Below are 13,118 nucleotides of genomic sequence, written 5' to 3' on the forward strand. Positions count from 1 at the left end.
TAAAATAAGTTCGAGATCCCAAGGATATCACCTTCAATATAAAACGCTTAAAATAGTAATGGCTAAAGTTGTAAATCAAAAAACTATTAAAAAATGGCGTGCGATGATTTTGTGTCACATAATTTTTGTGTCACATAATGACATATAACGTGCTTAGCAGATCTTTGCAAAACAAAGAACGTTTCAACACGTAAAGAAAATTTATTTTGAAAGTATGAACCGGAAGTCCCTTTCAAAATGACTAAACCCAGCACATTTACAGTCATAGTTCAACTTCAATCGAGCAGGTAGGTCACCAAATTTCTTACACGCAGTTGAATTTTTATTTGATAATTAATCTATCCAAATCACTGAAGAACTAATGTAGAAAAAGGTGAGTATATGTTGGCGGGCATTCGTGGACCGTGTTGGGCAGCATTTCGCAGTGTTAACAGCCGACGCGTGCGCCTGATAAGGACCGGTGTCTCCTGTGTTTGCATCAGAAAGAAGTCACTACTAACCTTCGCTTTTCACTAGTGTCAAGAGTGAGCGAGTCCGTTTAATATCAGTTAGTTGAACTCCTTAAATAGTGATATTTGGTGACAGTCAGCTGGACCTGCGGGAACTACGCACTTAGATCATTATACAGTTTCACTTGGTGTGTTCTAATCATATGTTTTGTAAGGCTAGCTGCTACAGTGGGGTCAGGTTGGGCTAGGTAAATAGATCTTTTTTTCACTGGACTGACAGTTCTGTTATCTCCATTGCTTGCTGAATTTGTAAGATGAGTACCGTTATTTAAGGGGGGAACCAAAGCACATTCTGTGACGTTTAAAGCGCTTTAAGATCAAACCACAGAGAATCATAGAGAAGCAAAATCAGCAAACAAAGCAAGTGAGTAAAGAAAATAATTAAATGGTCTCAGCTTTCAGTCTTTAGTGACGTTGTCTTTGAGGCCCTTTATTTACTTTTCCCACCGCCGTTTTTTAACACCGTAATTATATAAACAGTGTCTGGCTTCATCTTCATTTAATATTGTTAGAATGTTGTGGTGGATTATGTACAGCAATTAATCGAAATTTGATCGAAATTAAAGGAGGCACAATATTTGTTAAAGCCTAAATGTGTCAAAATATAATTTTAGATTCAATATTGTCTTGACCTACACATCTTATTCTACAGACTGAAGGGAACATATTTGTTTCTCACAGATCTGCACAAAGTAATCATTTTAGGAATGTTTTCGAATGAAAAGAATGATGTAAATATAACCTCTGATATCGTGAATCATATTCCTGTCAAAATTATCGCAATGATATCGTTCAGCCCTACACTGCTGTGACTTCAGGGACTCTTAACTTTCTTTCAGGAGATCATGGCAGATCTTGGCATCAAATCAGGAGACCAGGTGCTGATTGTTTGGGCTCAGCCCTCGACACCAGCTGACCTGAAACAGTATGCAGAAGAAGTGAGCGCCACCGTCGGTGCAGATGGAAAAGTGTCAGTGGAAAATATGGAGAGACTGTTAATGTGTGAGTGACCCTTTATTGCCACAAATTGATACTTTGACTCATCCCCATGTTATAAATACACTTTTGATGTATGAACCTCTGTGATAACTCTAATGTGAGTAGTAAAAGTGTCTTTCTTCCCCTCAGCCTCTCATCCAGCATCTACCTTTGACTTTGTGTTGTCGTGCCCTCTGGCCGACAACTCCTCCATCCACAGTTTAGAAACTCTAGCAGAGTTGGCCCGAGTGCTCAAACCTGGTGGGAAGCTTGTTCTGGAAGAAGCAGTTACTGGTGAGAAATAAGAAGTCAAGATGTTGAGTGTTAATTAGACATTCTACATATGTTTTTCTTGTGCTGATTCCTTTCTGTTCTGTTTTCTTTCTCTTTTCCAGAAGCTGAGATGCATCCTGTAAGGACTGCTGAGAAACTGATATCAGCTCTAAAGATGTCCGGCTTTATGTCAGTGGCAGAGGTGAGTGTGAGAGTGAATAGTTCTGTTTTTTTTTTAACTGCGGTTGTGCTGATTACTGGCTCATAATCGGTACATGGCAGAAGATTAATAAATCTAGGGTTTGACCACATAGAATAAACATATGTTTGATGACTTCTTTTTATGCAGGTCACTAGAGCAGAACTGAGTCCAGCAGCGTTGAGCTCGTTGAGGACAGCCACTGGTTACCAAGGGAACACCCTGTCTAGAGTCCGCATGTCAGCCTCCAAACCCAACTATGAGATGGGATCATCCAGTCAGATTAAACTGTCCTTTGGGAAGAAGACACCGAAACCTGGTGGGTTTCTTCACATACTTTTTTTGGTATTTTTAAGCAAAAGGCAGCTTATCTTTTGAATCCCTGGATCACCATGGGCCATTACTAACATCATTAGAAAATGTTATCAAAATATTTGTTATGCTGCTCACAAACAAGCACACAAACATGGTCAGGATCATAACCTCTTTTGCAGAGGTAACAATGAATTGTATTTGGTGATGTAACATTGAGCTGTAGGTCACAGGTTGTTGTGAAACTGTATCATCTACATTCTTGTCAGAGTTGATGATGTGAAGCTAATGTTTTTCTTTTTCATTTCTGTGGTTACAGCAGAGAAACCTGCTCTGGATCCCAACACTGTCAAAATGTGGACGCTCTCAGCCAATGACATGGATGATGATGACGTGGTGAGATATCATTGTAACCATTTGAATCACTTCTTACAGTTTGGGTGTCTTGGCACCGCCTCATGTGTGGTAGCCCTGTCATACTCATACATGTCTCACTGTTCCACTGATAAAGACCCTAAAACCCTCACAGAAAAATGGGGAGAAAATAAAAAGAATTTTCACCTCAGCTGGTTATGAAAGAAGCAGAAAGAGCTCAGAATACTTCAGTAGTGGGACAGTGAACAGCCAAATTACGTTATACCACACATGTGGCTTAATTTGGCAGGTTTGGGTCTTTCTATTTGATCATTTAAGCAAAATAAACAAGGGACATCAACCTGTTCCAGGCGTTTGACTTGAATAATTTTATCTATTTGGCAAAGCATCATGTTTATGCATACATTAAAAGAAATGGTTGATGTGCCTCCAAGTCTTGAGTCTGTGAGGGTGGACATTGGGAAATATAGACTTTTAATACCTCACGTTTCTGTGGCCATGAAGTTTGTTTTTTTTCTTTGTGTAGGATCTGGTAGACTCTGATGCTCTGCTGGATGAAGAGGACATAAAGAAGCCGGACCCATCTTCTCTTCGAGCGCCCAGCTGTGGAGAGGGAGCTGGAAAGAAGAAAGCCTGCAAGAACTGGTGAGGATGTCCGGTCATGACTATAACAGCTTGACTCATTGTGCAATCACTTTTGCATGCAAAGTGTTGGAGCAGTGAATGACACGTTGTGCTGTTTTTGCAGCACATGTGGTCTTGCTGATGAGTTGGAGCAGGAGAGTAAAGGACAACAGAAGACAGATCTACCTAAATCTGCATGTGGAAGTGTGAGTACATTTTTATTTGACCTCTGCTGAACTGTCTGTCCATCCTTTTCTTTTCTTTAGATTTATTATTTATGTTTTGGCCACAATACTTGCAAGCTAATTACAATAAAATAAACTCAATACCCTTTTACTACTTCCTTTATACTTCCTTTAAAATCCTCGTTACGTGTGCTGCAAACATGAAGACAAAGGTCGACTCTTTGGCACTGTCTCACGCCATGATTTCTCATCAATTAGTCATAATCCTTTTTTAATTATGTCATTTGTTCCTTTTTGGCAGTGTTACCTTGGTGATGCATTCCGATGTGCCAGCTGTCCGTATTTGGGGATGCCATCATTTAAACCAGGAGAGAAGATTGTACTGGAAAACAACACACTGACAGACTCTTAAACCTCACGCTTCATAACCGTACATTCCTCCTTTTCCCACTCATCCTGTGATGCCCCAGAGACACGACTGCCTATGATTCAGTGGCTGATGTAAAAGTTGCTTTTTCAGTGGGGTTTATCTGCCTAAGTAGATCACAGTGGGATTGCTTCAGTTTGATTGAAATTACAACACACAGCACCGTGTGTCCTCCATGTCTGTCCAGCTTCAATTTACATGCTTAACACAATAGCTCTTGCATTTCACCTTCAAGAATTTGACATTCAGTCTTTTTGGGATTTGAATTTAAAAGACAGTTACTCCTGCTGATGTGGATCTGTGGAATTCTATGAAGTATCTAAAAACACCAAATGTTTTTGTTAATTTTCCTGTCAAAATGTCATATTGTTATTTACAAGAATACAAACTGATGTAGTTCAAGGCTTAATGTATATAAAGGCAAACATGTTGGCAAGAAGATGCTTTTCTGTTTTTATGTTTAAATCTTCATACAATAAAGAAAAAACAGACATGTTAATACTGTGTTTGTTCCAGGAAACAGTTTGGTCTGTTAGTTTAGTGGATCTCAGCATGTTGGTCCATCACATTGCCTCAAATAACACAACATAAACAGAATCTAATATTAAGAATGAAATGTTTGGTTTGAAGAGCCTGATGGTCCTGGCCTTAAAATGACATGAGCTTTAGACAACAAACATGAAAGTTTATTCATAATTTCTGTAACAATACATCTGGTTTTGCCAAGATCAATGACCTAGAAATGAAAAAGATCTGCCAGTCATGTCTGGTCCACGTTCTTCCAGGTTAATTTTATACTACATAGCATAGCTGACAGCATATCCTTAAACTGAATCTCTTACATGTAAATGTATATTTGTAGTCATGATTATAAATAACGGCCTGGGTTATGGTAGACAGCTTTTATCATCCAGAGTCTAAAAAGACTAAATTCTAGCCAGGTTTAGGGACAACTATGACCACATTAAAACATTCATTCATTGACCTCAGGTGAAAGGTGAAGTACACCCTGACGGCACATGACAAATAACCATTCATACTAATGCTGAAAGAATTACTTGATTATCAGTTACTAAATTAATCATCAGCTATTTGGATAGTAGATTAATCGGTTAAGCCCTGTGATGGACTGGGGACCTGTCCAGGGTGTACCCCGCCTTTTTCCCTATGTCCGCTAGGATTGGCACAGCGCCCGTGACCCACATGTGGAGGATGAAGCGGTAGAAGATGGATGAATAAATCAGCTTAAGTGTTAATTAAAACAAGTTTTTCTAATTTCTCAGCCTCTTAATTGTGAATATCTTGTGGTTTCCAGGTTTGAGACACACTGTTAACATTTGCTGACATGGTCCAAACAATTCCTCGATTAATCGTCCATGATCAAACTGATATCAAAGGCACACAATACTGAGCCTCATTAAATATGCACTCTAAAAACATGAGGTAAAAAGCGCAGCGTTAAAAGAGTTAGTTCTTCAGTCAGTGACTGTTCCACATCACTGAGACCCGGTGCTGAAATCCATCTTAATATCTCCTGAACTAGGTTCAAAGGTGAAGCTGTAAGACACGGCAGTTCTGCCGTCACCTGAGCTCTCCCACGGTGACCTGAAGAAATACACTCCCTGTTTCCTGTGTCGAACCCACTCACAGTCGCCCTGCGGGAGAAGGCAGGACAAGGCATCATCAGATCTTTGTCACCAAACTCCAACTTTCACGGTCACCTTTTACTTTTACAGAAAACAATGGATTCATGGAACGTGAGCAGAAGCCACAGAAATTGATCCTCTGAGCTTTTCCTCTCAAACAAAACAGGACACATTTTGAACTGAAACATTTCTAGCAGCAGAGTAAGTGTAGTAAGAACTTAACAGATCCCGTCAAAGACTGTCCTTTCAACAAATTAAGAAAGCAGCTCTGTCATCAGAAGTAATGACTTGTGACAACAGGTGCAGTGCTCACCTAAACAAACATGGTCAGATACAGAATACAATATATAAGGCTGTTTTTGTGCCCAATTTGAATTTGTGGGAAACAAAGAAATCAAATTCTGTACAGAAATCACACGACATGAGAGAGGAACAGAAGCAGCAGAAGAAAGAATATATAAAAAGACAGATACCTGATCATTGATCGGTCCAGTCAGGCCTGCACTGACAGTGATTTCATTGGTTAGGTGATATTCCATCCACAGCGCAACCCCATGACAACGACCCTCTCTGAAACAGACGTTTGGACACTGTAAACAGCTGACCACTGATGATGTGTGAAGAAAAATCTCCATCCGTTGATGACTGGACAAGGTGACAAACTCAACTAACCCGAAGTGAGGGTTTAGTTGTTCTGCGATTCATAATATACTTTTGATTACTGCAAATGTCCTTAAACTGGCCGTAAAACAAACATAACATTTGTACATAACATTAAAGTGTAGAACACTTTTTTACAATTATTTAAATGTTGCACTAAACATAATTATTCTAGCTTTACTTTGTAGAAGGGAAATGTTCTTTCCTGTGTGTTTTGGCAACAACATGAAAATGTACTGATGGATCAAGGGAGACTGTAAACAAACAAAACTGGTTGGCAACTAACAACATTTATTAGGTTGATTTGATTTGTTTTGATGCCTGGTGAGATCGCACGGAAAGAAATTAAGAAAGAAACTGTACCTTATGAAAGGCAGTGAGCCTTCACTGCTGATCGGCTGCTGAGGGACACACTGTGTGAAGTCAAAGGTCATGGCGGCTGCAGACTGCGTCAAAGCACGGCACGGGTACTCCCACAGAGGGTGGGGCTCTGCTTCGCGGGACTCGCGGAAATCCAGAGATTTCTGAAATAATCAAATGCTACTTTTTACATCATATTCATTCATACATCACAATACATTGGTAGAAATATAGAGAGGGATAGATAGAGATATAAATACTGCTGTGTTCTAATGTTTTTTCTACAGTACTTTGGTAAGTTATGTCAACTAAAAGACAATTGATTTTCCATATGAACTGAAATCAAGTGTCCCATCAGGTTGAGACACATCCTCACAAAACTCTCCTGGAATTCATTTCATATTTCTTGTGTAAGACATTTCCTCCAAGTGACAATAGAGAAAAATAAATGGCAGAAAAATGTCACCTGGACCATTTTATCCATTGGTGTGACATCAAAGCCCTCACATGTTCCACATGGTGCTCTTATCCTCCACAGATCCTAAAAGGCACAACAAACAGGGGACAATAAAGGTCAGTCGGCCCTTACCTTTAACAATTATTATTTACTTTATGTAATGGAGGTAAATATAAAATGTGTACGTATGAAAACATTCCCATTTGTCCCACCTGGAACTCCACAGCCACCATGTGAAGTGTGGCAGAGCAGGGCAGGATGGTGGCGTTGGGCTGCAGAAAACCTGCCAGCGCAGTCCGACAGTACCAGAAGAACAGGGAGTGCCACGGTAAGAGGCTGGTGCAGAAGTGCGGTTCACCCATCAGGACTGAGATCTGTGCAAAATTAAACAATATACCGTATATGTGGTTGGAATTTGTAACCTAGAACGTTATGCATGAAATAGATTGAATTCTAACAAACGACAAAAGAGCCAGTGCCGTCATGTGAATAACTGTCAACAAGGACAGATCCATTGTCACAAATCATGAATGCTGCTGCATTAAAGTGTGATTGTAGGACTGACTGAGCAGTGCACGCTCCCTGCTGGCCCTCAAAGAACTAAGAATTAGACAGACTTTTAAGATGTGTCTCACAAAAATACAAATACAATACAAAAATACGTCACAGCACACGTGAGTTGTTGATTGTGTTACTATATGACTTTGGCGTTTGAAATCCTTCATTTGAATTTACCTATGTGACACAAATAGACCTGCGACTCCTCCTGTGAGCTAAAAATGCTGTTTTTCTCAAGGGACTCTGTTACAGAGGAGTGAGTATTCATTCTTTTCCTTTTACAAATTTGATCATGTACTGTTTGTCTTCTACGGTGTGGTCACCGTCTCCTTTGTCGAAGTCTGGCTCCAGTTTGATTGACTCTTTACAACCTGTGGTTTTATTAAATGCATTGTAAATTATTTAAATATCAACAAAGCCACATCTACACAGCTAAACTAAAGGATTGTTCCAAAAATACCTGTTCTCCTTTCAAGTCACTACTGGTCAGCTGATCAGGCTTCATCTCCAGCAGCTCAACAGCCCCTTTTACCATGTTGGCCTCCAACACCTGCAGAGAAAAATGTGTAGGATTAAGCACTTCCTAACTTCCGTGTTTTTATGCTGAGACACAATTTTCTTTATGTAACTTACTTGCTCAATAACCTGTTTGGACATTCTAGAGTTTTCCAAACTGAAGACCTAAGGGGAGACAAGAGGTAAAGCAGGCGTCACCAAGAAAGTAAGAGTTTGGAAAAGGTTAAGTATATATTAACAAGGTCAGTACTGTATCAATACCTTCTTGGATCCTAGCAAGTGAGCAAACACAGGAAGTAGACTTCCATCACTGATGCTGAGACATATGCTGTCTTCTCTCAGAACCTGCAGATAACACAGCGAGTAATGTTAGTAAAGTTTACATGAATAATCTGTCTGGACTCAGATGCACCGTGACTTACACTGCGTAGCGCGCGGATGAAGCTCTCCGTTCGCCGTCTGTCGTTGAGTTCACCAAAACGTGGTCGAGTCCACAGCAGGTGAGCCTGGCAGGTACAACACGGTCGAGATGGAACAGCTTCAGTCTGTTGGCTGAGGACAATAACAAGAACAGCCAAGTTTTTTTAAGCACTATTCACGTATATGCACACATTTATCAACATACAGTCCAGGGTTGAAAATACCAGAATTCCAATTTAAGCTTTTGTCTCTGAGCTGTTTCACCTTGGAGACTGCAGGCTGTACCACAGACTGTAGTCGTCATGGCAAACAGTCAGGCTCAGCTCCTCTCCTTCCTTCACCACCTTCTCCACAGGCAGGAAGTACACACTCTGCATCCAGTGGTCCCGCCACTAAAACACAAGAACAGATTAGTGTGACGGACGTGACGGGAGCCTGAATCAGGACACTGCTTAAATAATGTACTCAAACTCACTGGAGCCTTCTTTGGCTGTGAATATGTCCAGCTAGGAGCCATGGTGCACACAATGCTTCCACTGGGATCCATGTCCAGGTCCCACCAGGACAGGATTACCTGGGCTCGACCGCTGGACTGAGCAACAAACTGGGAGCAGTAAGAGTGGAAAGCACTGCTCACCGGCTTACTGAAGTCAACACTGAGAGGGAAAAGACAAGAGTGCAGGAGGAGGTGAAGCGAGATGTGTAAAACACAGTAGACAGTATAGATGAATAAAATACAGTGACCACGTTTACATTGATGAGATGAATGATGTCATATTTATCGATGTTGTAAACTCAAGCTAATATGGTGTTCATTTTTAATTTGTCTTTGGTGCAATTATAAGAAAAATGGTATAATGAAGCTCTTGGTGGCTACTGCATGTTCCCACATGACAAAGTGTCAGTCAGCTTTTTGTGTCCACTTCAGTTGAGGCATGTCTGCAAAATCTGAATACAATTTTGTGTCACTTAGATGAGTCTGAAACCAGCATCATAGGGGCTTTTAACAGCCTCATCCAGGCTCAGATTATATATCAAATCAATCATGTGGTATAATATACCCATTTCCTATTTTATTTATTTACATCTGCAATAAACCCTCTTTAATTAATTGAATGTCTCTCTTTCATACCTGAACATGGTGCAGAGAGGACCTAGCGGAGTGAAGCTGCTGGGTGGCACCTGGCTCAGCTGGATGTCACAGACTGAATGAGCTCCAGCACAGTGGCCAACAGCCAGTGGGGGGACCAGGCGGACGTCTTCCACATCCACCGGCTGCAGCTGAGCCCAGCTCCACAGTAGCTCTGATTCCACCAACTGAGCGTAAACGGTGGCCCTATGAGGAACTGCCTCACAGCCTTCCTGCAGGGGTTAGAGGCACAGTAGGTGAATTTCACGTCTGGGCCTCATAAGAGCACTAAGAAATGTAACTGCAAAAACACACACCTGGACCAGATTTTCATGAGCATGTTCATAGCTGGGCAGTGCTCCTTCACCTATCAGTTCTGTATCAAACAGCTCCGTTACCAGGACATTGGCCTTCATTTGCATATCACCATCTGTAATAAATGACAAATAAAATACATCTCATGAGACTTGGTGACCACAGTCTCTAAGAGAAATTCATGCAGTGTGTGTGTGTGTGTGTGTGTGTATGTATCTCACCAGGCCCCACAGTGACATCAGTGGAGTGTTTGTTGATAATCTTGATCCTGTCAGAGAAGCCATTCTTCTCTGCGATGCACTGGGCAGCTTCAGCCATGGGCTTAAAAACCTGCAGCGTTTAGTCAAAGGAACAATAAAGCCAACTGAGGGTTTATTGATTTATTTTAATTATTGATCCATTATAGAAAACAAACATGTTAAAACCCTCAGATACTATCACTGTGAATTGTGAAGTATCTATCTATCTATCTATCCATCTATCTATCTATCTCATGATGTATCCTAGTGGATCACTGGTTGTGTGGTAATTACAATGGGTGTGAAATGTTGGTCAAAACAAACAAGCTTTTTCTTAATATCACTATTAATTAAACAGACAGGTAAAAGTAGTGTTTAAAATATCATTAGGACACAGATCCAGACAATTCATGACCATGAAAAGCTGCGTTTACAGTGGAAATCTGACTTTGCATTGCATGTATTTCAAAGTCATCTCCTTCAGCCAGGTACGTTGCAGAAATAAGGTTGCGATACCTCAGATATAGCACTTTAAAAAGTCAGAAAAGTGTACCTCCACAGCATAGCAGAAGTCAGCACCGGCAGTGAGGGCCATCATGGACAGTAGGCTTGTCCCTGTCCCGATGTCCAGGATGATAACCTTCTCACCACGAGCCTTTACTCTGGCCACAGCTGCACGGATCCCCTGGTAGTACTTCTCATTCTGAAAGGAAGCAAGGACGTCACCTGAGTTAGAAGAGTCTATGGTGGGCTGCTTGTTCATTCTCCATCATACTGCATTGATTTCCACTCATTTGGACAGCCTAACCAAAGCCTTATCCCTAAACCTAACCTTAAACTAAGCACAATTCACATCTTAATCCTAACTTGAACCAAAGCCTATGAACTGAGGTTCTGACTCAATAGGATCAGGCTTTGGGCTCCATGAGGACTACTGGTCCTGAAAAGGTTTCAGGTAGGAACAGGTAAGAAAAATGAGTATACACACACACACACACACACACACACACACACACACACATAATGGAATGCTCATGTTCTTCAGCACTTACTCTGTCATGATCATGCAGCATGTCAGCATAGCAAGACCTGAAACAGAAGAAATTAGAAGTGTGCTGAGAAAACAGAAGAAATTATACACATCTTATTCTACAGACTGAAGGGAACATCTTTGTTTCTCACATATCTGCAAAAATATCACACACTAATCATTTTAAATATGAATTTAAAGAATATTCATGTAAAAATGACCATTCCCACTGATATCGCAATTCCTGTCAAAATAATCACAATTGGATATTTATTCAAAATTGCCCTAATCATTCATTCCAATTGTAACTAATAACAAATGTAACTAATGACAGTGGTTTTAACATTTTATCGACAGGACATTCACTACCAATTATCTGCAACATCATTCTTTCAGACATATTTGTAATTCCGTTTTTACTTTCAAAATGACATCACTTTTGCCATTCATATGTATGGGGTTTGTTATTATAGATATCTACAATTCAGTTGAGGATATCTGTAACTGAATTGTAGATATCTCTAACTCCAGTTTAAGATGTCTACATAATTCAAGATATCTTGAATTATCCTCATCTGAATATATCTACATTAATAAGTTTCAGATAGTCGTCATATATCTCGAATTTGTAATTAGATATTGACATATCTACATGTCTACAGTGCGAGATATCTACAACGTCATTATGACTATCTGAAACCTAATTCAAGATACCTAAAAAGGACAATGTTGATAATATGACTAGTGGCAATACATGAGTGGCAAAAGTAGTTTGAATTTTACTAGTAAAAACTGAACTCCAGATACCTGTAACTGTAATTTTGACTGGTAAGAATGACGGTGTGAATATCTAATGTTAAAACGTTTTGTCATAGTTACCTCGCTATCTCCTGGTGATAGTCATACTCCTCACTCTCCTCCACCCAGTCTAAAGCTCCCGTGGTCGGGTTGGCTCTTCCGCAGAAGGTCTTCATCTGTCCGGCGGCTGTAGTAACACTCCGCGACGCTCTGCGCTTAAATAAAACCTGTTGTTTTTGTGTTAATCTGCAGTTTCAGCCTGAAAAGTAAGTGAATTACTGAACAAGCGTTGTCAACATGGAGGCGGCCATTTCCCCCAAAACGTCACAACTTTTCTTTTTCTTTGTAAATGTTGTCGAATTAGGGAAACCAACTGTTCGTTACTGCCACCTACTGTAGCGGAGTGTATACAACACAATCGAATTCATAAGCAATATCCCAACAGACTCTGGTCTGTTTTTATTATTGTTGTTTATCATGTTTTATGTTGCTCACATTGTTTCTAGTGCTTTTGTCAATGAAGTTGAACTGTAATGTATAATTAGCAACACCCAATTGTATTATTGTAATAATGTTAAATGCTCTTATTGGCTGAACACTGACCATGTGATCCCATGTAATTACATCTGAACATGTATAAAGTATAATCTAATAGTCTAATTAATTAGAAACCTGAAATGATTATAATATTGAGTTATGACTTACTATGTCAAAAGAATGATTTGCTATGTAAAAATAACAACTTACCATCTCAAAATAAATTTGAAATATTGACTAATATAAAAAAATTTAAATATATATTATTTTGCAATGTAACAGCAGAATTTTGGAGAAGGCTTGTCATTATTATGACTTAAAGCAGAGGCTGGAAAGTCAAATGACCTGGGGTCTACATGAGCTTAAAGTCTGGTCAGTAGGGGGCGCTCAAGTGAAGAAAGTCCAACTCTGGGGAAAAACACCTGTTCAGTCTGGGTGGACAATAGTATCTTAAAATGACATGCCAATATTCCATCATGATATCTTAACAACCAAAACAACAATTTTAAAGGTGTTTGTTTTGATATGACATGAGTCACAATAAAAAAAAACACCTGTAAATGAAATTAAA

The 13,118-nt window shown here is 39.9% G+C and overlaps 2 protein-coding genes across 5 annotated transcripts; one reads left to right on the top strand and one right to left on the bottom strand.

Moving 5' to 3' along the window:
* Positions 1 to 160: 160 nt before the first annotated feature.
* Positions 161 to 4,381, top strand: ciapin1 (cytokine induced apoptosis inhibitor 1). 4 transcript variants are annotated; one of them, XM_058645549.1, is made up of 9 exons: positions 161 to 287; positions 1,349 to 1,511; positions 1,638 to 1,781; positions 1,883 to 1,962; positions 2,110 to 2,278; positions 2,591 to 2,667; positions 3,173 to 3,291; positions 3,395 to 3,476; positions 3,757 to 4,381. In XM_058645549.1, exons 2-9 carry the CDS (start codon positions 1,355 to 1,357, stop codon positions 3,865 to 3,867), a joined length of 939 nt encoding a protein of 312 aa, XP_058501532.1. In that variant the 5' UTR covers positions 161 to 287; positions 1,349 to 1,354; the 3' UTR covers positions 3,868 to 4,381. The 4 variants fall into 4 exon arrangements, with proteins under 4 accessions (XP_058501532.1, XP_058501533.1, XP_058501531.1 ...); XM_058645550.1 differs by lacking the exon at positions 161 to 287 and adding an exon at positions 698 to 873; XM_058645548.1 differs by lacking the exon at positions 161 to 287 and adding an exon at positions 928 to 1,240.
* A 165-nt stretch (positions 4,382 to 4,546) lies between these two features.
* Positions 4,547 to 12,326, bottom strand: prmt7 (protein arginine methyltransferase 7). The gene is made up of 17 exons (XM_058645543.1): positions 12,092 to 12,326; positions 11,235 to 11,271; positions 10,736 to 10,885; positions 10,165 to 10,273; positions 9,946 to 10,058; positions 9,632 to 9,861; positions 8,975 to 9,155; positions 8,764 to 8,891; positions 8,502 to 8,631; positions 8,341 to 8,424; positions 8,197 to 8,244; positions 8,024 to 8,113; positions 7,218 to 7,379; positions 7,015 to 7,089; positions 6,552 to 6,712; positions 6,002 to 6,098; positions 4,547 to 5,537 (listed from the first exon to the last, which is right to left on the bottom strand). The coding sequence occupies exons 1-17, from the start codon at positions 12,184 to 12,186 to the stop codon at positions 5,379 to 5,381; spliced, it is 2,049 nt and encodes a 682-aa protein (XP_058501526.1). The 5' UTR covers positions 12,187 to 12,326; the 3' UTR covers positions 4,547 to 5,378.
* Positions 12,327 to 13,118: the final 792 nt, after the last annotated feature.

This window comes from Solea solea, chromosome 12 (assembly GCF_958295425.1).
Source record: "Solea solea chromosome 12, fSolSol10.1, whole genome shotgun sequence".
Classification (NCBI taxonomy): Eukaryota; Metazoa; Chordata; class Actinopteri; order Pleuronectiformes; family Soleidae; genus Solea; species Solea solea.

What these genes read in the sequence shown, in the direction of transcription:
- prmt7 (XM_058645543.1), bottom strand. Translation starts at nt 12,186, where the DNA reads ATGAAGACCTTCTGCGGAAGAGCCAACCCGACCACGGGAGCTTTAGAC. An exon ending in CACAGCCAAAGAAGGCTCCA is followed by an intron (nt 8,892 to 8,974) that starts GTGAGTTTGAGT and finishes CTTGTGTTTTAG; the next exon opens with TGGCGGGACCACTGGATGCA. An exon ending in TACAGCCTGCAGTCTCCAAG is followed by an intron (nt 8,632 to 8,763) that starts GTGAAACAGCTC and finishes TATTGTCCTCAG; the next exon opens with CCAACAGACTGAAGCTGTTC.
- ciapin1 (XM_058645548.1), top strand. Translation starts at nt 1,217, where the DNA reads ATGTTTTCGAATGAAAAGAATGAT. An exon ending in TTTCGAATGAAAAGAATGAT is followed by an intron (nt 1,241 to 1,348) that starts GTAAATATAACC and finishes ACTTTCTTTCAG; the next exon opens with GAGATCATGGCAGATCTTGG. An exon ending in ACATGGATGATGATGACGTG is followed by an intron (nt 2,668 to 3,172) that starts GTGAGATATCAT and finishes TTCTTTGTGTAG; the next exon opens with GATCTGGTAGACTCTGATGC.